A 26722-nucleotide genomic window follows, 5' to 3' on the forward strand; every position below is an offset into this window, starting at 1 on the left:
AAAAATGATATGGAACATTTTATAGATACTCTAATCTTATTACAATTTATATACAGGTTATAATTGCAACATAACAAAAAAACCAGTAAAATAGTATATATTTTTTTTTTCCATCTAGCTGTGTGCCAGTAAAAATCTCCCTCTCATCTTTATTTTTCATAAATTACAATTTTCTTCTCAAATATTAGAATTTAATTTCCACAAAACCCAATCCTCACCTCTTCTAAATTAATAAAAACAAAACATGTCCTGTTAAAAAATAAATTAGAATATTGAATTCTAACATTTACACAGTAAATTATGCTATTATGATAAATAAAGATAAAAAAATGCAGTTAAATATATTTTTTTTATAAAATTCGAAGCTGTATATTACATCAATTTTAATGTATCTAATCTAAAGTTTTGTAAATATAATCTTCATGAAAGAAAATTTGAATAGAGTTCTACAATAAAGTTTTCTCGTTAAGGTTATTATTAGATAGTGTAATAATAAGTAAAACAAACTTCTAGAAATCACTTTATCAACTAATGAAGAGGCAACAAAGATACTTAAAAAGTTTAGGTGAAAATTAATTTATGATTTAAAAAATACCACATGTTTAAATTAGAGGGCAACATACAATATGCATATTTCCTCATTCGGAATCACTCCACCTTGAATCTATTTTAAAATAATATTATAATTTGTTAAAATATTTCAACAACAAAAACTATACAACTTTTTATTCTAGAAGAGCACTGATACTTTTTAACATTGTAATTAATAAAAGCACCTATTGAACAACTTTTAATAAATTAATTATATTTATTTTATTTTTTTAATTTAAAATATTATTGTATCATTATAAAATGTAGTAAAAGAAAGTGTGTTAATGCTTTATTGACGTATCAAATTTAACATTATTTAACTCTCACACTATACTAACATAATAAAAAAATTAAGACAAGTGTCATTAACACTAAAAAAAAATTTAGAGTTAAAAGTATTCTTTTGATATGCATAAAAATGAGTTTTTATTTACAATTTTCTGATATTTTATAAGATTTTCAATATTCTTTTATTTTATTATATTTTTTACCTAGTGTCCAACATAGTGTTCAAAAACACTGCTCAGCGAGACTTTTCTACAAAAGTGGTTAGTTTTACTCTCTTTTTAGAAATTAAAACTTGTAGAAACGATCATTAATTGTTAAACTTTTCGTGAGGAAAAGCCAAATGCTTCTATCCACTCATTTTGTAAACCACATTCGTAGAAATTACTGGTAGGATAATAGTAGTGTGCATGCTGAAAAATATATATAAATGAAAAACTCTAAGACCTGTTTCTCACTACTTTTTTCTTCTTGTTTTGTCTCACAAGTCTTGTTATATTTAAGACAATATTTGGACTTGGATTATTCAACGCATAATAACATTAATCTGGTGCGTCATAGTGTAATTTCAACTTTAATTTTGCACGCATTGCCCTATAAGTAGAGCTTTAAGAAAAGCCACCAAACAGCCACGAAAAACTTGATTAATCTAACTTTCTTCAGCATTCTTATAATCGCAAGTTTTCAATTGTGCAAACAATTCATAAGCTTTCAGGTTGAGAGTAACTTGTGGTTAAAATATATATGGAGAGATCAAAGTCATCCCTTCTACAGATTCAGCCTCCAACCTATGGAAACTTAGTCACAATTCTCAGCATCGATGGAGGTGGCATTAGGGCAATTATCCCCGCAACTATTCTTGCTTTCCTTGAAGCACAACTTCAGGTGGTATTATAACTATTCGTGAAAAGAAAACATGAAGGATGAACTACGTGTTAACAAGGATGTTTGCATGCAGGAATTGGACGGTGAGGATGCAAGGCTTGCAGACTATTTTGATGTGATTGCAGGAACAAGCACAGGTGGACTTGTAACAGCCATGTTAAGTGCTCCAAATGATCATCAGCGTCCGTTATTTGCTGCTAAGGATATCAGACCCTTTTACTTGGACCACTCTCCAAAGATTTTCCCACAACGCAGGTATATTTCTATATTCTTTTCTATCGAACAAAACGAGTTTACTAGAAAGTAGACAAAGCATAGAGAAGTTAACAAAGTTCCACATAATATGCGAAAAAAGATGCGATTGATATAAAACTAGCAAAAAATTGTTATGAAGCGTGTTAGATTTATATTAACGAGCTTAAGTTGTACGAATTGAACACAGTAGCATTTGGGGATGGATACAAAAGTTGTTGAGATCATTAGGAGGACCAAAATACGATGCAAAATACCTTCAAGGAGTGGTGAGGGAGAAGCTAGGGGAGACACGTTTGCATGAAACTTTGACCAATATTGTGATTCCCACCTTTGACATCAAGACATTGCAGCCAATCATTTTCTCCTCTTATCAAATCAAGAGGTCTCCTTATTTGGATGCTCCACTCTCTGACATATGCATCAGCACTTCTGCTGCACCAACTTATCTTCCACCCTACCACTTCAAGAACTCAGATTCAGAAGGGACCATGCACGAATTCAACCTCATTGATGGTGGCGTTTGTGCTAATAATCCGGTACTTACAAATAACTTACTTTCTTTTGAAAATTATATCTAGGGAATAAATATCCTAATTTTAGATAATCTCTCTTTAAATTATACCTTTTTACTCACTCGTAGAGATTGATTGGAAACAATAGGTAGGAAAGAAACTTTCTTAAAACTTTCTTGCTTAATCCATTTTTTAAGAGAGGTAAAAAGATAAAGGAAGAGAAAAGAAACTCTTCTTTTATTTAATTTTTGTTCTTGTCCAATATTGAGAGATCGGGAAATGAATAGGAAAGGATTTAAAACATTTTATATATATCGAATAAAACATATTTATTTATATTTTAAAACTAAAATGATGAGGTAATTCTTAGATTAAGTAATTCTAAAAATCAAATCTTCAAAGCTTTACCCATATGCAAAAACCTGTTGAAAGTGAATCTATCTATAAGTTTATGGTAATGGATCCAAAAAAGGGTGGAGATACTAGATTTGTGTTGTTTAAGTAATTAGAATTTTCTATAATTAATAAGTGGGATGCATCACTATCTATAATGGTCGTTACTTTTAGGCACACTATTAACCCTTACTAGTTGATTGTTGAAGTTTGGCGTTTTTTTTTAACTACTCCTTGTGGATGTGTGTAGGTTTAGTGTCTTCCGGTAGTGAGAAGTTTTGTTCCGGTGATTTAAACCTCTCTTATATGTCCATTTTATTAAATTCATTCTTGGTTGATGAAGTTTTTTTCCTTGTAAATTTAAGAAAAAGCAGATTTAAAAGTGCATGACTTAATAAATAAAAACTTAGGTAAAATTTAGTATTTATGTATTGTAAGCATGACTAATGGTTGGGAGTTGGTGATGCAGAGTTTAGTAGCCATAAATCAGGTAACGAAGCAGATCATTAATGACAATCCTGACTTCTTTTCCATCAAGCCAATGGAATATGGTCGTTTCCTGGTAATCTCTCTGGGCACTGGGACCCCCAAGAATGAACACAAATTCAACGCTAAAATGGCAGCAAAATGGGGTCTATTCGATTGGTTAACCAACAGTGGCTCTACTCCCTTGATCGATGTTTTGACTCACTCCAGTGCAGATATGGTTGATTTCCATCTTGCTACTGTCACCCAAGCTCTTCATTCAAAAAATAACTACCTTCGTATACAGGTATGTGTGTGTGTCTACTTAATACACTTCTAATATTGTCTCTGTAAAAATCATTGAAGTTCAATAGAGATTAATTTTTTCACACCTTTTGGGAAATTCATGAACATGCAGGATGATACATTGACCGGTGTAGATGCTTCACTTGATATTGCCACGAAAGAAAATATGGAAAAACTTAGCCAAATTGGTGATAGGTTGTTGAAGAAACCAGTATCTCAGATCAATTTGGAGACTGGTCTGTTTGAACCGATGGGAGATGGGGAGACCAATGAAGATGCTCTCAGAAGGTAAGATTAAATAAAAAAACTAATGTCCCATTCAGTTCATGCCTCATGTACATCTACTTGAGTCCTTCTTCTTATTATTTTTAAAACAAAAACATCCATTCATCATATCAAATTAAACATATTATTATTAAACGATTGATAAATTGGGTTGGGAGGAGTTCTTTTCACATTACCTGTGACTTGAGTTTAATTTTCAGTGTTTTTACCTGATTTTTCAAGAAAGCTGTCTTTCCTTAATTTAACAATATGAAAAGAGAGATCCCAGATTTTTAATTCCTATTTACTCAAGAACCCCAGAGATAAGGATCAAAACAACCTTGTGAAGATCTTGTTCAGAATGTAAACTTAACAACATCATATTCACAGGAACAATCTCAAAATATCAGCAATATTCCTAAATTGCTGTCACATCCATTTTCTTTGGCAGACTTATATTATACATAGTTTTTAGTGAGTAAAATTAATATTGAAGCTAAATTTTGCAGGTTTGCGAAAATGCTTTCAGACGAGAGGAGTTTCCGAGAATTGAAATCTCCTCACACTAACAAGTCCCTAGAATAGTGAGGCATTAGTTGTTCCCATGACTCTGAGTTTCCTCTCTTAAGTTTTGTTTTGTTTGATAATTAATAATTTAATGTTGCTCATCAATGCAACTTAATTCTTAATTTGACTATTTAACATTTTTGTTTATCAGCAATGATAAGAAGATAAATAATTTGGAGTATTTGAGAGATGCTACAACCACAACCATATACAAGAAGCCTAATATAAAAGTAGTGTTTTCTGATAAACATAGATAACAACATGAGCAAACAAGATCCTGATGGAAAACAAATAATATTTCTCCTTCGTTCTCTTGGTATTCTTGTTTTTGTTGGATTCTATTTGTATAATGCTACATTGCATAGATAATGGTATACCAGATAATAAGGTATGAACGAATATAGTTGGTACTCTATCCAATAACACACCCTCCATGCAAAATGGAGAGAGTTGGAATACCCCACGGAATATCAAAGTTTATTAGTCATCATCTAGTATTGGATTTTGCAGTGTGCTATAAGCTAAATTTACATAATACAAACCATTACCTTTCTTTAACCACATCTATTATCTTCTTCATTCTTATTCACTTTTAAAGACTCTACCACCATCAGAAAACACTCAATCTCCAACTTTTTCTTTGACAGCACTAGTATCCAACTTAACTACTTGTTTTATTTTAAGAAAATAAATTTAGTTTTAGAAAGTTGAATTAAACTTGAAGCACAGCTAATTGTTTCTATAAAAACTAAGCATAGGAAAATTTAGATGTAACTCTAGATATGTAACTCTCCAAATAATGATATCTCCATAATCATTATCTAGATGCAAAGGCAGCATAGTCTCATATGCTGGGTATCAGTAACAATATGGAGTCATCAACTTTAAATTTGATTTTGATCACCACTAAGTCTATGACATTCTTTTGACCTTGATAAGGTAGAAAGTCCATCAACCATCTCTACAATGTGAGATTTTGAATACACTACTTCATAAGACTCTTAACTTGTACGTACTTAACAGGTGGTCTGATAGTTTGATGAGTTCAACCAATCTTATCAGAATAAATTCTAAATAACATTATATTAAATAATAAACTTAAGTTTAATTTTTTATAATATATTTGTCTCTTTCTCCTGTCTACTATATTTTTCATAAAAAAAATTAAAATCATATTTTGAAATACAATTCAACTTAAAAATATTAAACAATAAATTGAATGAATTAGTATGTCTCTTATCGCAATTTCCCATAAAGTGGAACTTGTTGATGACAAATTAAAAGATCTTAAACGTCAAAAACTGAAAAAGAAAATCCAGCAAAATGCATCTAAGGTATATTTTATAACATGATTTGAATTTGTGCCAACTTACTCTATTTTCAAGGACCAGCATAGAAATGAATACTGTAAAACGTTGGAGCATTTTAGCTTAAGCCAACAATGTTCAAAGGCTCTTTGACTCGTGAAGAAATCTTTTTGAAAGGTAATTTATGAGATTTTCCAAACTCACATACTGCACATAAATCAAATTCGTATTTGTAGGAACCTTGATGTCGCAAATCTTTAGTTGAATTTTAAGTTTAAGAAAAAGTAATAATAGACCCTGTTCATTAAGTAAAATTTGTACTTTCACCGTTCCTATGATGCATAACTTTTTCGTTAGGGTAAGTTAATTAAGATTCCTCAAGTTAAATAATACACCATCTCAAATTTTCTTAATTTTTTCATTAATTTTAGACAAACTACAAGTACATAAAATGATCTACAATAAAATACTATTATGGAAATCAAGGTTAATGTGCAGAACATTAATTTATTTGAAAACATTGCCCTTCAACCCTTACATTTTACTTTTACTTCAACGCCTACCTGTTTCACATGTGCAGAACATTGTCCTCGTGTGCATTGGCTCTCTGTAGTTGTTACTTTCTGCTTTTCACTCTGTTTCAAACTATGTGTTTCATAATTCCCTGCCACTTTTTGCTTCATATCGCGTACAACACAGCTCGGTAATTAATAAAGCATATAACAGTAAATTATAAACACCGAAGCAGAACAAATTTTACTGATTTCCACCAGTGAAATGTGAGAAGCTCAAATTCATAGACAAGACAACACTTCCTAACCTTTGTTCAACTTTATTATTATGCATCCACACAACAAACACAACACTGTGATACTAAACATTCACTGTTTGTTCATTGATGAAATCAGCGATGCGTTTAATCAAACTCTTGGCTTTGTCACAATCGGGATTGAAGATGTGAAACACGTGATCCTCCCCAAGAGTCTCATAGAACTCAGCTTTTCCTTTCCAACCACTGTTGCTCAACATTTTGTGATACAGTTTTCCCCTTTCCTTCAGAATGTCTTTCTCCGCAACAATCACAAGCACCTTCTCGCAAGCCACCCCTTCAACACTCGGAGCCTCCTGCACAAAGGGGTTAATCAGGGGGTCATCGTTCCCTTTATCAGAAGGACAGACAAAATCCCACCACATATCCACCATCTTCTTTCTTTCGGGATCAGTAATCTCTACCCCAATTGCTTCCTTTCCCCAGAAATAAGGGTTCACCATGACAAGACCCTTGACCTTGAAATCAAAATCATTTTTTGAAACATTGTTCAACTTCAAGGCTATGTAGTGTCCTATGTTGGCACCTGCGCTGTCCCCTGCCAAGAACACTCTCTCAAAGTCAACGTTGTCTCTGAACCAATCTTCTTGGGCTTTCGCCTGCGAAGCGACCCACTGGATCGCGGACCAAGAGTCTTGATACGCGGCTGGAAGAGGGTGCTCTGGTGCGAGGCGATAGTTGAGCGAGAGAGCGACAACGTTGGAGTCTGCAACGAGTTTGTTGAGGGAGTTGTGGTAGACAGGGTCGGAGGCGGAAGAGATGCAGAAGGCGCCGCCGTGTAAGTAGAGCACTAGGGGGAGCTTGGCGTTCTGCGGGGTGGAATTGGGACGGTAGAGCCTGGCTGTGACGGCGGTTTCGGGGATGACGAGGATGTCTTTGGAGACAACGTTGGTGTTGGAATCGAAACCCGCGGGAACAACTTGGGTACCGGCCATCCGCTCAACGGTGCCATCTTTGTGCACTCGAAGGTACGGAGGAACGTCCATGGAGATTTCCATGTGGGACTTGCAAAACTTAGAGTGTAAGGAAATTCAAATCCCTTTTCTCTCTCCCTCTCTGCACTGTCTTAGTCTGTATTGTAGTGTCCAATGGCACAAGACAATAGTGACTTTTGAGGTCCAAATAAAATGAAGAAGGTAGTTCTTTAATTATTATTATTATTCTATTTGAAACAGTGAGACAAAGATGCATATCATAATTTGGTTGGGTTTTTTTTATTATTTTATTTGTAAGAATAATGCATGTGATTGAAATTTACAACAATTGATTGACCAACTGTAGTGGAGTATTAATTAATATATTTGGTTGTTTGATGAAAGATGGGTTGTGTAAGTCAGTCTTTAATATTTCTATCACGCATTGTATCGTTGATTAATATTTATTTCAAATTATAAAGTTAAAAGGAAAAAAATCGTGGGATAAAAAAAACCTAAAAAAATTAATGTGATCTTTAATGAATTTTGTAAGATCTAGATTTTTTAGAGGCATAATTTAAATTGATATAAGTGAAAAAATACATAAATAATAAAATTCATTTTTAATTTTATTAAAAAAATGATTATAGATTTTTTTCTCAAAAGCTTGAGTTGTTCAATTACATTTTTTCTATAATAAATTATATTCTTATGAAGTAACAAGTAAATCAAGATAGTTTAAAAAGTATTCTTATTCAAAGCAACTAAACAATTATGTAATGTTGAGTCAACTTTTTATTTTTATTTTAATATTCTGATTAAGAAAATGTGTTTATTATGTAGGGTTATACATTTGGAATTTTTTATGGTACAGGTGAAAAAGCAATTTTGCTAGTAAGCGGACTATTTCAAAGTGAGAAGAGTTAATTAAGTGTATATCTTCAACGATTGAATCAACTTTTTCTTCTTGGAATATTATTATACACCTTTTTGGAATTTTTGGGTAAATAGGATTATTGTTATGGAGTTTTAAAAAGGGAATTCTAATAATTGTGAGTGGTTACTATATATAATTAAATAGGGTATAAAATGGTAATAATGGTATTTCAAGTTAAACAAAACATACCAGAGATTGTTTAAGACTTATTCGAATAGAAAAGATGTTAAAACAATTTTATTGATTTTGACACTCTTAAATGACAATATGTAATATGTAATGGTTGGAGTATATAACAAATATCTTTACTCAAACGGTAAGAAATTATGTAAATTATGTAATATGTAATTATGTGTTTAATTTACGTTTATTCATGTTTTAACTTACATGTGGTATGAGAGCCTTGTTGCTCATGTTGTGATTCTCCATTAATGTTTTTCCAAAATCAAAGAACCCTAATTTTAAAATATTTTTAATTTAAGAACTCTAATTTTAAAATTAGGATTTATAGATTAAGGTTTTCATTCCTCTATAATAGATCCCTAATTGTCCTAAACCATCAAAATTAAAGAACCCTAATTTTAATTAATTCCAAATTAAAGAACCCTAATTTTAATTAATCCCAAATTAAAGAACCCTAATTTTAATTAATCCCAAATTAAAGAACCCTAATTTTAATTAATCCCAATTGAAGAACCCTAATTTTTAAAATTAGGGTTTATGGATCAACGCCATTAACGGCGTAAAACCTTTTGAACCCAAACGCAAGAGAGTGGTTGTTGCTGCTGCGGCACGGTGACTCATTGTGAGAGGGTGGTTAACGGCATCCCTACAGCCTAAGCAATTTTGCTTCATGAAAAAGAAGCAAATTTGATTTAGTGTGCCTTAGGTTATCAATTTATTAATATTATATTATAATATAATATTAATAAAATGCATGAAAAGAATTCAATTAGTGAATCTATGTATGAATTATTCTCTGTCATCATGAAATGCATGAATTCTTTGTTGCACCCCATATTAAAGTTTAATCAATTGTTACTTTTTTGTAATTTAGGTTATGTTATAATGTAATTAAATTTACATTTAAATTAAACTTTAATTAAATTAATTAAAAGTGAGTAACGAAAAATTATTTTTTGTTTTATGTATCATGTTTTAATGTAATTTTATTTGCATTAAATTAAAGTTTTAATGAAATTTTATTATGTTTTAATGTAATTTTATTTGCATTAAATTAAAGTTTAATTAAAGTTTTAATGAAATTTTATTATGTTCATTAAATTAAAGTTTAATTAATTGATTGAAAGTGAGGAATGGAAAATTATTTTTCCACTTTATGTATTAATTTTTTAAATTAAAACTTTGGAATTATTTGTATGATAGATTTGTAATCACCAAAGTGATCAAATCTTTAAGTTTTATTTAATTCCAAATTATGGATGATGAAATTTTATTTCATATAATGATATTATTTATGGAATTATTTGTATGATAGATTTGTAATCACCAAAGTGATCAAATCTTTAAGTTTTATTTAATTCCAGATTACTGATAAATTTTATTCCAATTACCTATAGAATGGATGCTAAATTATGAAGTATATGGATAAATGGAAATTCATTATTATAGGGCATTATGGATCACCCAAAGGTTGATTAGTTGTCCTTATAATTAATGGATATGATTGTTGGTAGTGGGTATGTGTTATTAGTTTTTGCTTGTATATCCAAAGATAACAAGTGTTTCTAGTTAATGCATATATCTTACCAAATAAAGTTAATACTATTAGCATCATTATGTTTTGTGTATTAATGGATCTCCCAAAGGAGAACATTAGTATACATAGAATGTTTTCTGAATCTGTATAGTATGTTTAGTTTATGACTCAAAGTATTAACGTTAAGCATGTGTGATCAAGTATTGTTCCTGTATCTTTATGTGAATGAGCATAGCAAGTAATATTAAGTCTGCTCTTTCCAAAACTGATGGTGCAAAAGAATTTATGAAATTTGTGGAAGAGCGCTCCCAAACTACTGATAAGTCTCTTGTTGGGACATTAATGAGTATATTAACCACCATGGAATTTGATGGTTCTCGTACTATGCACGAACATGTCATTAAAATGACTTATATTGCGGCAAGACTTAAGTCTATTGGATCTGGTACTCTTTATGATGGATTATATAGATTGAATTTCGATAAGCTATATGCTGAAACTCTTATGACCTCGCATCATAATGTTGGCACTAAACGAAGTTTGGTGAATGAATGTTCTGCTTTCTTGTGGCACAAACGTTTGGGACATATTTCCAAGGAAAGAATGGAGAGATTGGTAAAGTATGAAATACTTCCAAGTTTGGATTTTACTGATCTGAATGTATGTGTGGATTGTATTAAAGGCAAACAAACAAAACACACAAAGAAGGGAGCCACAAGAAGTACTCAGCTTCTTGAAATTATACACACTGATATATGTGGACCTTTTGATGCAAGTTCTTTCAATAAAGAAAGGTATTTTATCACCTTTATTGATGATTTTTCACGTTATGGTTATGTTTATTTACTGCATGAAAAATTGCAAGCGGTGAATGCCTTGGAAGTTTATATAAATGAAGTGGAAAGGCAATTAGACAGAAAGGTGGAAATTTTCAGGTCAGATAAAGGTGGTGAATATTATGGAAAGTATGATGAAAGTGGACAACACCCTGGTCCGTTTGCTAAGTTCCTTGAGAAACGTCGTATTTGTGCTCAATACACAATGCTAGGTACACCACAACAAAATGGTATTTAGAAAGGCGTAATCAAACCTTAATGGATATGGTTAGGAGCATGTTAAGTAAGTCAACTGTACCTGTTTCATTGTGGATGTATGTTTTAAAAACTGCCATGTATCTGTTGAACAGGGTTCCTAGTAAAGCAGTTCAAAAGACACCTTTTGAATTATGGACAGGAAGGAAACCCAGTTTGAGACACTTGCATGTTTGGGGATGTCAGGCAGAAGTCAGAATATACAATCCGCAAGAGAAGAAATTGGATGCAAGAACAATCAGTGGATATTTCATTGGTTATCCAGCAAAGTCAAAAGGGTATATGTTTTACTGTCCTACCCATAGCACAAGAATTGTTGAATCTGGAAATGCACGGTTCATTGAAAATGGTGAAACCAGTGGGAGTGATACTTCACAAAATGTGGAGATTAAGGAAGTTAGAGTACAAGTTCCTTTAGCTAGTACCTTTACTTCAAGTATTGTTGTTCCTAATGTAGTTGAGTCACTCAACGATGAAGAAGAAGAACAAATTAATGATCATGAAGAAAACAATGAACCTGTAGTAGAACAACCACAAGAAATAGTATTAAGAAGATCTCAAAGAGAAAGAAAATCTGCTGTTTCGAATGATTATGTGGTTTATCTACAAGAGTTAGAAAATGACTTAAGTATTGATAATGATCCAGTTTCATTTTCAGACGCCGTCAATGATGATAATTCTGATAAGTGGTTAGATGCCATGAAAGATGAGCTTAAATCAATGGCACAGAATGATGTATGGGACCTTATAGAATTGCCAGAAGGATGCAAGAGAGTCGGGTGTAAATGGGTCTTTAAGACTAAACGTGACTCTCATGGCAATATCGAACGTTACAAGGCCCGACTTGTTGCCAAAGGTTTTACTCAAAAGGATGGCATTGATTATAAGGAGACATTTTCACCTGTTTCTAAGAAAGATTCCTTTAGAATTATCATGGCATTAGTAGCTCATTATGATCTTAAGTTGCATCAGATGGATGTCAAAACTGCTTTTCTGAATGGGGATTTAGAAGAGGATGTTTATATGGACCAACTAGTGGGGTTCATTGAAAAAGGAAAGGAACACATGGTGTGTAAACTTAAGAAATCAATATACGGGCTTAAACAGGCTTCTAGGCAATGGTATCTTAAGTTTAATGATACTATTGTGTCCTTTGGGTTTAAGGAAAACATCGTTGATCGGTGTATATATCTGAAGGTCAGTGGGAGCAAGTTTATATTCTTGATTTTGTATGTTGATGATATCTTGCTTGCAACTAATGATCTTGGTCTATTAAGTGAGACTAAGAAGTTTCTCTCTAATAAATTTGAGATGAAAGATATGGGTGAGGCATACTATGTGATAGGAATTGAAATATTCCGTGACAGATCACAAGGACTGTTAGGTTTGTCTCAGAAAGCATATATTAATAAAGTTTTAGAGAGATTCAGAATGGATAAATGTTCGACATCTCCTGTTCCAATACAGAAAGGAGACAAATTTAGTCTCATGCAATGTCCAAAGAATGACTTGGAACGGAAACAGATGGAGAATATACCTTATGCATCTATTGTTGGGAGTTTAATGTATGCTCAAACTTGTACACGACCAGATATTAGTTTTGCAGTTGGTATGCTTGGTAGATACCAGAGTAATCCAGGATTGGATCATTGGAAAGCTGCAAAGAAAGTTTTAAGATACTTGCAAGGAACGAAGGATCACATGCTTACTTATAAAAGATCTGATCATCTTGAGGTGATTGGATATACAGATTCAGATTTTGCTGGCTGTGTGGATACACGAAAGTCTACATTTGGTTATGTGTATCTTTTAGCCGGATGAGCGATTTCATGGAAAAGTGCGAAGCAGTCAGTCATCGCTGCGTCCACTATGGAGGCTGAATTTGTGGCATGCTTTGAGGCCACAGTTCAGGCTAATTGGTTGCGGAATTTTATTTCAGGACTTGGAATTGTTGACAGTATTGCCAAGCCGCTGAAAATTTATTGTGATAACTCCGCAACAGTCTTCTTTTCTAAAAACGACAAGTATTCCAAAGGTGCTAAACATATGGAATTGAAATACTTTGCCGTTAAAGAAGAAGTTCAGAAACATAAAGTGTCAATAGAACATATTAGCACTAATCTTATGATTGCTGACCCTTTAACAAAAGGGTTACCGCCCAAAACATTTACTGGTCATGTTGTAAATATGGGCATTATGTCTACTAGTGAATTATGAATGTTGTTAATGCTTATTTGACACTCTGAGCTCATTGATAAATAAAGTTTCTGAAATTTATGTTGTTTTCTACTTTATGTATATGCATGCAAATTATGTTATTATGGTGTAGAAAACAAATTATGTTGTTATTGATGACAATGACATTATGTTTGAACCTATTATGGATTTCTCACTATAAAGTCATATTAAGGAGAAAGAATGATATAGTAGTACATGGAAGGAAATGTGTTGATTCAAATGACATGTAACCGCCATGACTCTTATTATTTCTGTATTCTTGATTATGAATAATGATAGAACCAATTTATGTAAGGCCTTTTAAATGCGCATTTATGTAATTATTAAATCATGAAAGTATTATAACTCATATGAGTCAAGTGGGAGAATGTAAGAAATTATGTAAATTAATTTCTATAAAGTGACTCACATGACTTAGAGTTTGGGCTTTGGACCCAAATATGATTTAATAATAATAATAGAATAAAGGCTCATTGGTTAATGTGAGAAATATATATATATATGATGATATACCTAATGAAAACCTACATCTGATGGAGATTGGGTACTAAAGCTATAAGGTTCTGTCTCTGCAAATAATAGTTGTCTCACTGTTAACCATCACGAAAGTGTGAGACAAGAACGGAATTGCAAGAGATAGATTGGGATAAAGGAGATAAAGTAACTGCTCAATTAGGATCACTCATGGATCAAGGTAAGTGCCTATTTCTTCTTCCCTTTATGTTTTGTGTGAGAATCATGATATGATAAAATCTATATGTGAACACATTATTGTATGTGTTCAATTTACGTTTATTCATGTTTTAACTTACATGCAACAATGAGATCACATAAGCTTTGAGTAAAATGTCATATGTACCGGTACGCACCGACCGACCGACCGGATGCACACCGACCGACCGACCGGATGCACAATAAATGTAAGGGCATTTATGTAACAAGCTAAGGTGGTTAAGATACACCTCCGAAGAATAAGGAATATGCGTTTAAAGAAGATATGTTCCCCGGGTATTCCGGAGCACGACTGGCAAGACATATCCATAACCACCCTGAGCCCAAGGGACAAAAAGCCCATTAGGCACCCTATAAATACTGTGCTCAAGCCAGAGAAAGGTACGTACTTGAGCGTCGGAGTGCCTTCGCAGGTACCCTCCCCGCCCGACCGAAGGAGACACCAAGAAGGAACGACCAACTGAAGGAGACACCAAAAAGGAACGACCGACCTAAGGAGAAGAACATCGACACGTCAACAATCTCATTACGTCAACCGACCGTGCTGGGCCCCATTTCTCCAAACAGGTACATCATATATTATGTTTTAAAAGTTGTTGGATTATACAATTAGTCTCCCACATAAATCTTGAAGTAAAGTTTAAGTAATAAAAAATATGACAGGTAATATATATGTTTAACCAAACCAAATATCCTTCTCTAAAATTCATCTGATCACACAAGTAAAGTAGTAAAAGAATTATCTAAACGAAATGATATCATTCAAAACAATGTACACAATATATATTAAAATTACATTATAAAAAAGATAAATTACAATTCTTTATTTTTCAATTGCGTTCAAAGTTTATTAATAAACAAATTTAATATTTTTTTACATATTGTTTCGTGACAAAAGTAAGATTAATAAAAAAAATGGAATTTAAATTTGTTTGATAAAGTTTAAAAAAGAAAGAAAACTAAACTAATGAAATAATTATTGAATGAGAAAGTAAATTAAATATATATTTCAAATCCAAAACTATTAAGATATACAAATTATTTTTAGAAATTTCTCGTTTCATGTCAAAAATGATTAAATACGAGTGTTTTAATTTCCTATGTGGTAAGTGGAATCAACTAAAAATGTTTTCGAAATTTGAGTTTTAAGATTCGATTTTGATTTTCTTTAACAAAATAGCTTACTCTTCATTATATAGATGTTGTTATGGTATTTTTCAACACACAATTACTCACTTTATACATTGTTTTGGATATGAGAGGATAAGAAGGAATAAAAATATAGTAGAAATTGTGATTATTTGGATGAAGAAAACTAAATAAATTATGAAAAATTATAAATAATTTGATTAATATAATAAATTTTAAAAAAATTATAAAATAATATTATAATTTAATTTCAATGATTGGTGCAGTGCACACAATTAATTCTATTTTTTTTTATATATTTACAATTTTTTTTCTTGTTTTTGTCTTATACAATTCTAAGATGATATAATCTTTATATTATTGTCATAATTTAAATTTCTCCTAATTTATTTTCTAGTTATATCCAAAAGAAAGGTCAAAGTAACGAAAAAAAAAATATCAAATGATTTTGTTTGTTAAAATTCGATAGGTACGTCCTAACCTCTGTATGTGTAATCAATCATTCAATACACTCTGTTCTTTCTTTTCTAATCTTTTTTTTTAGATTATTTGAATAAAAAATATTTTAAACTGCTTGCTACTTTTCACCATCACATGGGACTGGTTAGAAAACTCTTTTTCTACTTCTTGTGAAGAAAAGTTCTATTTTTTTAAGTAGATATTTATTTATTTTAAGGATATACATATGTAATTTGTACTTTTATAAAAAGGATAAGTAAATAAATAAATTAAATTAAAGTATGTTCATCTAAAAAATAAAAACTTAGATAAAATATGTGAACTAATTTATATAAATTAGTTTACATATAAATTATTTTTAGTTTACGCTTTTTTTTAAAAGCCAGTAATGACCATGCTTTTTTAACAATTCTGTAGCATGGTGATTCATGAATGTTATTCTATTTAGTAATTTCATATCTCACCTAACAACAACATCATATATATTAAAGAGCCAAAACAAAAATTTGCAATAAAAAAAGGAAAAAAATAATGTATTTATATTTATATTTATATGTAAAGTTAGTTCAGCAAACAATGTCGGCAATAGTAAAATCAACTCTTATACAATATATTTAGATGAAAGTTGTTTACAATAATATTATTTTACTAAAGTACAATTGTATGGATAAAATATAAGTGTGATTTATAATTTATTGTCAAATGTATGAGAATTATATTATTAATATTTAATTTTATATTTGAGTTCCTATTTAAACACACTATTTTAATCTTAAATTAGAGTCGATCATCGAATTTAAAATATTATCTATTTTTTAAATAAGGAGTTTTATCACAATTTTGTACTTATACAACATATTAATAAATTAAAAAAATATAAATTATTTTTAATTAATTAAAAGTTAAAAAAATAAATTTTTGATTTTTATAAATAACATCAATATTTCAATCTTAAGTTTGTTAAGATGATTGCTATAGTCAATCACTAAATACAAGATATTGTGCATTTTAAAATTGAAAATTTGATTTTATTTTTAAAAAATATATAAAAAGTTTAAGAAAATATATTTAAATTACTTCTTTAATGTAAAACTGAAAAAAAAAATATCACTTTTCTAATACTATAAAAAAAATGAAAGTGAAGTATATAAGATGGTAGTTATGGACATAATTATGAGATCAACTTCCCCACCCCTTTTGTTAGATAGAAGACAACTCACAATAACTTTACAACCATCTTCTCCCCCATTTTTATAACAGCAAATTAATTCACGATTTGACAAGAAAAGTATTTATTAAAAATAATTTATTGAATTTTTCAATAAATATTAATTATTAAATTATTCATATTGATAATATAGTGTATATATTATCTATTGAACATGTTATAAATCAATGATCGTGGTGGAAAATAATTATTAATTAATTTTGAATGCAAACAAAGTATATATATTACAAAGAAATACAAATTAAATTTTAAATCTCAATATTTTTTATAAAATAATACTTTAAGTTTTAATTTTATCTTAAATACATCCTTAAACTTTATCTTTATTCTCAAATAGATACTGTAAACTTTAATATCATTTCAATTTATCTTAAACTTTACGTTCTTATAAATAGACAGCTGTAACTCAATTTCATGTTAAATGTCAATCATGCATTGTTTTTTTTTCTTAGTCTTTTCTTAAAATTTATTTTTTCATGTTTTGAAATATAATAAAAAAATACGAAATTGGAAAATAAATAAATAGATCTTGATTTAATATTTTAGTTATAAGTTTTTTCAAGTAAATTTTTATTAAGCTTCAATGTTTGTAAAAGTTATTAATAAAAATAAAACTAATCAAAATATTAACATTTAAAATAATGAAATTGTTGTGGTTTTTACTTTATTAATATTTTAATTCGAATTTAATATAAGAGACTATTTATAAGGGGATAAATTTTAGAAGTAATTAATATTAAATTGAAATTAAAATATTTATACAGAAAAAAGATAAATTTAAAGTTTTGTTGGAACAAGATCAAAGTTTAAAAATCTATTTTTTAAAGTAAATGTTAAAAAAAATAAAAATGAATTGATTTTTTTTTTAAAAAGGTACTTATAAAAAGATAAACTTTAAGGAGATTAAATGCATTTTTATCTAGAAAATACAGGTGCTGATAAGTTGACTAATTTTGAATTTATTCATAGAGAATCTTTTCATTAGTATAATAGGCTATCATGTAGTATGTTCTTAAAATTCTTTATAAATAAGTATAATTTATCTATGTATCGTTTTTGTTAATACATGAATTTTGGTCTAGTCTCTCATATTTTTGTATTTTTTTTTAATAATATTTTTTTTATGCGATGACAAATCATTGTTATTATTTGAAGTGTCAGCATAGTTAAGATGTCAAGTTAAATAATAATGACTAACATAAAAAATTTTATTTAAAAAAAATGCATTTTTATCTTAATAATATGAAAGATAAATTTTTTTTTATAAACCAGCTTTAAAATTATCAAATTTAAAGTGTAAAGATTCTGTCGTAGATAGTTTGTATTCTTATATATTCTTAATTCTTAGTAAATCCACAGATTAATCTTGTGTATAAATTTCTGAGGACAGTCTGAACTTTTATAGCAGAAATGCAACGGTATGTTCCTCGTATTTTCTGTTGAATATTTCTGTTGCAGGCATGCTCAGAAAACTGATAACTACTGACATGAGTTATGGAATGAAAATATATTAAGTGTTTTTATTTTTTATTTTGAAAGTGGATAAACACTATAAAAACCATACAACAAGCTTATATATGCTTTGGTATTCCGATATTGATTACTCTTTGCAAGTGAAAAAGGAGAAAACATAAAGTAACAGAAGATGCAGGTGAAGAAATTCATGGTTTCTTAGTACTTGGTTGCATTTTACGCGATAACCATGACTCAGAAGGTGACTTGGGCAGTGGTGGAAGCAACACGGCTCTGCGGCACAGACCAAAGGGCCATCCCTCGCAGTGACAAAACTCCTCAATCACTGAACGTCTCCAATGCTTGGACTGGTGAAGGTCGTTGAAGCTCGAACATCGTGAAAGGTTTGTCTTCACAGAATAGAATGCTGACCCACTGGGAGAACTCGAACAGCGCGAGAAACAACTTTTGACAGACAAAAACTCTTCTCCTTCGTCGTTTTTTTCATCACCCTCCGCCCTTTTCTGCGGTGCCACTGCCTCCGTCACGAAAAGTTCTTTCGTTGCAGGAGAGTATACCCAGGAAAAGCTGTGTCTCAACACGCTTGCCTTGAGCTTCTGTTTCTCCATTGTGCGGCTTATCACTGCTGAGATAAACACCTGTAAACGAAGGAAACAACAATCAACCATGGTATGTGATTTTGTTTCAGATTAAAAGGTTATAGAATGATTTTTACCATTAATATATTTACTTTTAAAATAAAAGCACTTAATCACAAATACTTTATTTCAAAATCACAATCACGTTTCTGCGCTCAAATAAACACACACTTACTTCTTGTTCTTCGTCAAAATCGCTCACTGGGTACTCATCCTCAAAACTTGAAGTTGAAAGCCGTGCACCAAAAGTTTGGCAACTGGAAAATACTTCCTTAAGAGTTGCAACAATGTATTTGCATATCTTGGGTTGATTTGGTGAGTCCTCATGGTAGAAGACACCCATGTGGAAATTTATGCATCATTTTTGTCAGATAGGAAAAGATCACACACATATATAAGGTACTGACAATTCTCTGGATTTGATGTTTGAATCGACCTGCTTCATTGATAGTGGCCCAGCAGCGTACTGGGAGCCGTAAAAAGTTCTCTGTTCTTTAAGGTTAAGACAAACATAAAATGGCCTAAAGACATTTTAACTAATGGCAATAATATTCAATTTAGGATTCAAATGTTTATTTGACAAGGGTAAGTGATTTGGTTGGAAGATTTTTGTATGCACTAGGAATTTTGTATCATGTCAACAAGTAAGTATATGACATATATGACGTCTTTTTTAGCGTATTATGCCTGTGGTACACATAAGAAGTCTCCACCAGGTAACTTTCAACTATTTGTTTTATTTCTGAGCCTAGAGATAGTGATTAATGAGTGTTACACTTTAAGTTAAAGTCATCGTTAATGGGACGTGCTACCGAATAAATATCCAATTGAAGTTATATATCGGGAAAAAACCAGAAAGGGACTACACCTTGGTGACATGTTAAACTAAATTACCCTATGATATGCCTTGAAATTGGCTCACATGGTATGATGATTTTTATCAGAAAAGGACTTCAAGGAAAATAAAGGAAAATTATGTGATGTTATCATATCCGACTCACAATGAATCGTTTGCTGTAAAAAGTATGTGGTTTGTACTGGAAAAAAGAAAAATTATGTCAAGAATTTGGTTCGTTGAATTTAAGGCAACAATTAACTATGGATCAGATTCTGCCTAGTCTGAATTGATGAACTTTAAAGCATTAATATGGGCCGAAGAGGATACAGATTCTGTCCTTTAATTGCTGGTTTTCTTCCATGAGTTTTTGCAGCAAGGAGTTAACTTTGTACCGGTCAAATATTGCATATTTATGCGAGTATTCTAAGAGTTTTAAATAAAGTTTCACATTGAGTAAATAACAAAAGAAAAGTTTGATTTTTAAAATCATAAAAATATTTTATCTAGGAATGATAGGATTAGTTCTTTACTTTGTCCACAAGTTTTATCTGATTCTACCTTATTTTTATAGACCACTTTCTGATAATTATGCTTAGAGTGCTTAATTGGTAGTTTCTTTTCTCACCATTTAAATATTTCTTTTCATTGTGTTACGTTTGAGAAACATTAAACTAAAAACAGTGAGATAAGTAAAAAGTGTATCTGACAAACATAAGATAATGACTAAGTCTAAGTCGTTATTATTCATCGTGAGAGATAATGACTAATCTTGGACACACATAGGTAAGTAATCCCCTTTCAAAATAGTAAATTGTATAATCAACTAAAATTATACAGGTTTAAATTGTATATATTTTAATAAATGAGAAATATAAGACTTAATTACATTCGTAGTTTGTTTTCTAAATGTTGAATTTGTGTTCTTGATCGGCAAAATTTAATGTATAACACTATGTTAGTTAAAGCCACAGTGGTTGTTGAACAGTTAAGCCTAAGCAGCTTAAGTTGCACACTAAACCCAAGTAGGGAAAATAAACGAATATGGTAGACTTAAGGACCACATTTAACTCCCGATGAACTAGAAGTATATAGATTTAAACTAAGGTAACATGACAAACTTTAGCTCCAATCCTAACCCATTTTGACGGATATAAGCGGGGTGGTATAAATATAACAAAGCATTTTCCTTTTAGAGAATATAACTTAAATGAAACAAGTAATCAGTTATTAATTACCTCTTGTGTTTGGTAGTATTTTAATCTTATTGAGTTGAGAAAACAAAGTGGGTAATATATAATGACTACGACTACATGTGATATACATATACATTTTATCGTACACGTATAAATGAAAGTATGATGACGATGACTAGAAAGGAAGGGAAGTGGAGAGAACAGTTTGATGAATCAACACGGGAGGAACAAGAATGATACTGTGAGTATGATTCCGAAGTCCCACAGACACAATGAATAATGTTATTAGATGGCTTACAACAAAACAACTTCCTCATCGGTTAAAAGTCACCTTTCCTCAGTGTTTTAGACCCGATCTTCGTGGAAAACCTTTGGCACTCAGGCGAGTCTGTCAAAAACCGCATTTTGACCAAAACCAAGTCCTAAATGACCATTGGGAAAATTCTTTGTTCCCCAGTTCATTTCCTACACAAAAAAAAACATGTTGAAGAATAGTGGTATATAATACACGATCATGTTTGAGCTCTTCTGACGGTAGCTCTGGTTGATAACGTTACATTTGGTGTTTGGTTATTGGACTCATGAACTAGTAATACCAGAGACCCATGGAACGATCACCGGTGCAGAAGGGTGTGAATTTCGATACCATTCAGGGTACTTATCCTTAAAATTTAATCGAGGTTTCTCAGCCTGGATCCAAATAATAAATTAGAGTACATTAGCCAGGTGAGGAGGGCAAATAAAGGATCAAAAGGAAATATTTTAAACCAGACAATATATGAAAACTCAATAGTATTTTCCTAAATCAGATAATAAAAGTATCAACAGCTAGAATAGGGTAGAACTTACATATTTCAGCCAACATTCCTGATGTTTGTGCTGGTAAATATCTGGAGAATGACACCCAAACTCAGATGGGCAATAAACCCAGATATTGCATTTCTTGTCACCTTCTTTGGCATGTTTAGCATGATCCAAGCAAGCTTGACAGCAATCAGCTGCACTATCCTTGTGGTGTGTAAGACCCCATCTTACTGCAGAACCATCATAATCTGTATGAAGTTCGGCATGGCACTCAGGTGAAAGGGGCCTGCCAGGAAGAACCTCCTCCTCTGGAGAGAATGTATACTTGGTAAGTCCAAAGAATAAATCTGTGCAAGAAATATATATATATATATATATGTGTGTGTGTGTGTGTGTGTGTGTGTGTGTGTGTGCACACCACCAGATTCTATCATGGAACATGCTCTGTTAATTGATTCCTAAAAACCACTCAAGTGATGAATTTTCTAAAAACCAAATGCAGGCAATGCATATAAAGAAGACTACAATAGGAAAAAAAATGGATAGTACGACTGATATTACCAAACTCCTCTTCACCCTCAGGTTTGTCATCATGTTCTTCATTGGCAACTTGAGCAGGTATCCAAAGGCCAATTTCTTCACAAAACAAAGCCCAATCAGACTCCAGGGCTCTTACTAGTATACCTAGGAAGTTGAAATAACATTATGAACAAGGTGTCAAAGATTTGTAAAGCATCCATTACCAAATTGCAAAGAACAATATCTTAAAAGTTCCACAATAGAAAATCAATTTTCATACCAGCTTCTTCGTGAGGGATGGTTGAATTGGAATTCACAAGAGCCAACTTGACTTCTTCCAGTTTTCCCTTGCGCCAATTCTCAACTACTTCTGTATTGATGAAAATGTAATATCACCAAAATGCATATATGAGTTGTGTTACAAATGAATTAGGACAAAGATTACTTCCAAATTCTTTAAACTTTTCATTTACATAACACCACCAAACTTAATGTCCAAAACAGAGTAGCTTATAATTCATTAAACAGGAGGAATAGACTCGTCATTCTTAGAATGAACCTTTTTCCTCAGCTGCCCACATCCCTTTGGATACATTATGAAATGAATGATTATACACAAATCTTCACAACATAAATTTACATGCTACGTTACTTCACAAATCTCCTTTATCTTCACAATGCCTTATTTTTACTTAAAAAGACAATTAAATTGGAGGATGGGCTCCAAGATCAAACACATTGCAAAGCTTTTCAAGATTTCTATATCGGGGAGATCCAGTCATCAGAAGTGGAAAAAGTACAGAACAAAGAGAAAAGAGAGTATAAAACTATTGTATTGAAAGTTTCTAGAATAATGGACTTATTTACAAAATCTTAAATTTATTTAAAACAAAATTATACCTGAGTAACATGCGTCAAAATTAATGATACACTACCAAAATATATAAAACAAGAAGCATTTAATTATATTCTTATTGTTGCTTAAATTTTAGAAAGATTAACACAAACATTGTATACTGATGACGTATCAATTGGATTAGTAAAAATCATATTCAAATAGAAGGGAGAAAACAACAAAGAGATCTTCACCAATAAGCCACGAGCTAATAACATGAGAACTTGGCATCACCTTCAACTCAACCTCAATACTATAAGTTTGTGGGTCTTTTTAATTTATGTTATTCAACTTGTCCATTTCTACACAATGCGAGACTTCAACTCTATTTAAACTCCAACAATTTACCCCTCAAGTGTGATATAGTACTCATTTGAGTCAGTTATCAAGATGAACCATTGGCTCTGATACCACTTGTTGGGCAATTTGAGAGAGAACACGAGCCAACACAACAAAAGAATTTGACATCACTTCAATCCAAAACATTAATGTTATAAGTTTCAGTTTTTCTTGCTTATAGGTTACTCAATTTGCCAATTTCCACATAATGTGAGATTTTATCTCATACTTGAATTCCAACATGATGAAGGAGTGTTAAGTTTCACATCACTATAAAGAGATCCCCCAGCTAAAACTAAATATGGAATTTTTTCATGTTCCTTCCTTTTCATATCTAAAGTTATAATAGAATCTTCATTCTCATAGATTACCACAATTATAACTTAGCATAGGACTTACTATTGCAAAAGAGGAGTGCATGAGAAGGACTGATCTAGGTTAACAGTAAAAAAACAAGAACTTCAATGCAATTCCTTATTTTTCATCCAACTCCTTAGAATGAAAAGTAAGATACAGCTATAAGACCAGCAGTTGGTGCAGTAATGTCGTAATAACGAAGTGAGCACAGGAGACTGGCAATTGATTGCAAAAACTAAAAAGTTCAGTAAGGAGATTGAAAACGCAATTCATAACTGAAAAGCCAAATGCCAGAGTTGTAGTAAGACAGCCTCAGGCAACAAGAAATTAGAGTGCAAATCCTATCTCATGTCAGCTTAGCAAGAATATAAACACGATACTTAATAACAAGTGTTATCAATTCAATACGAAAAATGCTTTATGCTCAACAATGTTTATACTTACAGATGTAGAAAAAAAAGGATTCGTATCCAAAAAATTTATAAGCATACACTCACCTCGTTCCTTGGCAATATCTGTGCTACTGGAATTCAAGCCCCTTAGTCTCTGCAAGATCTCATCAATTATGTTCTGTTTCAAATGCTTGGGCAACTCAACCGCCACAGTTTCACTCGAAAACTCCCCCTCTAAAGCCTTCACCTTTTTGCACAACGATTTCACAACGTTAACTTCAGCTAGCGTAAAATGGAAGCAGATAAAGGGTTCAACCTTCTTACCCACTTAATTAACTCCACGGGTTTAAATTCCCTGCGGATTTGCATTGACTCTTCCATTTTCCGAATCTGATCTGGGTTATACAAAGCAACTGCAAAAAGACACAATAATCAAAACCCATGCAGCAACCGCTTCCACTATTGCTAAAAGGAAGAAAAATCGCTGGAAGTAACTTACCGTTGCGGGAAACGTTACCGGAATATATATAAAGAGAAGCATAAAGAGAGCGAAGAACGTAGAGAGCAACGGCAATGTTGAAGAAGCAAACTAAGAGAGTGGTTTTCTTGTAGGAAAAGACCCACTTCCCTCTCGCCATATTCCTCTCTCCCTCTCTTCTTCATCCCACCATTGCAAACTTCCTCCTTTTTATGGGGAAAAGCCTTCTCCAACTACTTTAATCTGAGATCGAAGAATCGAACAAAACCTCAAGTGACAAGCCTGCGCCACCAATTAGCGATTTGCTTTTGTTATTGGACGGAGAATTTGTTGAATTTTATTTTAAAAATTTTGGGATTTTGGGTTCTCTATTGTTCGGCGGTGATCTCTCTGATACCTAAGCCATAGTACGCTTTTTGTCTGAGGTGGTTGGATGAGTTGGGAATTAGACGGAACACCTAATCATTTCGGTGATTCCGCGATTTTTGATGGTGGTCCTGCTAAACTACGCACAACATTTTTTTACTAACGTGCGCCTTCTTTTCAAATTAAATTCTATTTCCCTATGTATTATATAATAAGTTTTTAAGGAAAATTGATTTTTTTTATTTATATTTTTTAAATTTTCGAAGTTAATATATTTCTATTTCAGTTACTTTACTTCTATTTTGAAAAAAAAATTAATAAATAATTAATTGAAAAAAGTATATAACGTTTTTATTAGTTAGATTGAAAAACCTTGTTATATAGGAACAGATACTTTGTATTATTTGATTTTTTATAACCAGTTAATCAACAACAAAATATCAAACAAAGAAACAAAAAATCATCAAATAATATCCATAAAAATCACAAAAATATAATTTATAACAAAAATGAAAGAAAATAAACTAAAGAAGAAAAATAATATTTCTGACAAACTTTTTTATCAATAAAGCCTAATAATCCCTTTTCCTTGTTAATTGTTGTCATTATCCATTGAGTTAAATTTGTAATATTATATAGAAACTTATTTGCTATTTGATTTAGCCATTAACTTCCTTTAACGGGTTATGTTTTAGGTAGGTAATGCTACTTTTTTTTTTATATAATAACAGTACAATCTTTAATACTATTATTTTAATATTTTTTATATCATTTAATTATAAATTTATTTTTTATTATATATAATTATATTTAAATCAATCATATCAAAGTTATACATAATTCTCAAACTATCATTTCTCATTTCTCTTTACGTAGTAGTTACAACTGGGCCTGACAATTTCTTTATGTACCTCCATGTCTGCAATCAAAGTCAAAATATTTAAAGTTGTGGTTTTTCTAAATCTGTATCTGGTTTCCCTTTTATTTGAATTGAAGATAAGTTATGATTGTTTTTAATTCAATTTGAAGGATGATGTTACCAATATTATGCAACTCCGTAGTTTTTTATTTTATGGATTTGCAAGCTTGTACACTAGCCTATATATTTTATACACTCTCTTTGTGTTTGTAAGGTTTTAATCCTATAACTCGTGCATAAACAGATTTATCTAATATCCTTACAAATACGAAAATTATATACTTGGTCATCAAAAGAAAAATCGGGTTGTAACTTTAATCATGCATATGCAATTTTGTAAGAAAGAAAATGTTCTCTTAGTGAGAGAGATGGAGATAATTATTA

The 26722-nt window shown here is 31.2% G+C and overlaps 4 protein-coding genes across 5 annotated transcripts; 1 reads left to right on the forward strand and 3 right to left on the reverse strand.

Moving 5' to 3' along the window:
* The first annotated feature begins 1503 nt into the window (after nucleotides 1–1503).
* On the forward strand, nucleotides 1504–4842 carry LOC137820458 (patatin-like protein 2). 2 transcript variants are annotated; one of them, XM_068624566.1, is made up of 6 exons: nucleotides 1504–1761; nucleotides 1835–2016; nucleotides 2204–2552; nucleotides 3391–3693; nucleotides 3805–3980; nucleotides 4466–4842. In XM_068624566.1, exons 1-6 carry the CDS (start codon nucleotides 1621–1623, stop codon nucleotides 4539–4541), a joined length of 1227 nt encoding a protein of 408 aa, XP_068480667.1. In that variant the 5' UTR covers nucleotides 1504–1620; the 3' UTR covers nucleotides 4542–4842. The 2 variants fall into 2 exon arrangements, with proteins under 2 accessions (XP_068480667.1, XP_068480668.1); XM_068624567.1 differs by having other exon boundaries at nucleotides 2207–2552.
* A 1718-nt stretch (nucleotides 4843–6560) lies between these two features.
* Nucleotides 6561–7817, reverse strand: LOC137820459 (probable carboxylesterase 2). The gene has a single exon (XM_068624568.1). It carries the CDS (start codon nucleotides 7655–7657, stop codon nucleotides 6704–6706), a length of 954 nt encoding a protein of 317 aa, XP_068480669.1. The 5' UTR covers nucleotides 7658–7817; the 3' UTR covers nucleotides 6561–6703.
* Nucleotides 7818–18619: 10802 nt separating this feature from the next.
* On the reverse strand, nucleotides 18620–19690 carry LOC137822898 (uncharacterized). Its single transcript, XM_068627921.1, has 2 exons — nucleotides 19414–19690; nucleotides 18620–19238 (listed from the first exon to the last, which is right to left on the reverse strand). Exons 1-2 carry the CDS (start codon nucleotides 19579–19581, stop codon nucleotides 18789–18791), a joined length of 618 nt encoding a protein of 205 aa, XP_068484022.1. The 5' UTR covers nucleotides 19582–19690; the 3' UTR covers nucleotides 18620–18788.
* Nucleotides 19691–21461: 1771 nt separating this feature from the next.
* Nucleotides 21462–25526, reverse strand: LOC137821523 (uncharacterized). The gene is made up of 7 exons (XM_068626150.1): nucleotides 25075–25526; nucleotides 24900–24988; nucleotides 24681–24822; nucleotides 22873–22962; nucleotides 22635–22757; nucleotides 22119–22381; nucleotides 21462–21959 (listed from the first exon to the last, which is right to left on the reverse strand). Exons 1-7 carry the CDS (start codon nucleotides 25211–25213, stop codon nucleotides 21849–21851), a joined length of 957 nt encoding a protein of 318 aa, XP_068482251.1. The 5' UTR covers nucleotides 25214–25526; the 3' UTR covers nucleotides 21462–21848.
* Between the last annotated feature and the right edge of the window lie 1196 nt (nucleotides 25527–26722).

The sequence above is a fragment of the Phaseolus vulgaris genome, chromosome 9 (assembly GCF_000499845.2).
Source record: "Phaseolus vulgaris cultivar G19833 chromosome 9, P. vulgaris v2.0, whole genome shotgun sequence".
NCBI classification, from domain to species: Eukaryota; Viridiplantae; Streptophyta; class Magnoliopsida; order Fabales; family Fabaceae; genus Phaseolus; species Phaseolus vulgaris.

Excerpts from the sequence above, each read along its gene's own strand:
- LOC137820458 (XM_068624566.1), top strand. The coding sequence starts at position 1,621 with ATGGAGAGATCAAAGTCATCCCTTCTACAGATTCAGCCTCCAACCTAT. Across the intron at positions 1,762-1,834 it reads TCCTTGAAGCACAACTTCAG|GAATTGGACGGTGAGGATGC; the intron begins GTGGTATTATAA and ends GTTTGCATGCAG. Across the intron at positions 2,017-2,203 it reads AAGATTTTCCCACAACGCAG|TAGCATTTGGGGATGGATAC; the intron begins GTATATTTCTAT and ends AATTGAACACAG.
- LOC137820459 (XM_068624568.1), bottom strand. The coding sequence starts at position 7,657 with ATGGAAATCTCCATGGACGTTCCTCCGTACCTTCGAGTGCACAAAGAT.
- LOC137822898 (XM_068627921.1), bottom strand. The coding sequence starts at position 19,581 with ATGGGTGTCTTCTACCATGAGGACTCACCAAATCAACCCAAGATATGC. Across the intron at positions 19,239-19,413 it reads ATTTTGACGAAGAACAAGAA|GTGTTTATCTCAGCAGTGAT; the intron begins GTAAGTGTGTGT and ends CTTCGTTTACAG.
- LOC137821523 (XM_068626150.1), bottom strand. The coding sequence starts at position 25,213 with ATGGCGAGAGGGAAGTGGGTCTTTTCCTACAAGAAAACCACTCTCTTA. Across the intron at positions 22,963-24,680 it reads AGATATTGCCAAGGAACGAG|AAGTAGTTGAGAATTGGCGC; the intron begins GTGAGTGTATGC and ends TCATCAATACAG. Across the intron at positions 22,382-22,634 it reads TGAGGGTGAAGAGGAGTTTG|AGGAGGAGGTTCTTCCTGGC; the intron begins GTAATATCAGTC and ends CATTCTCTCCAG.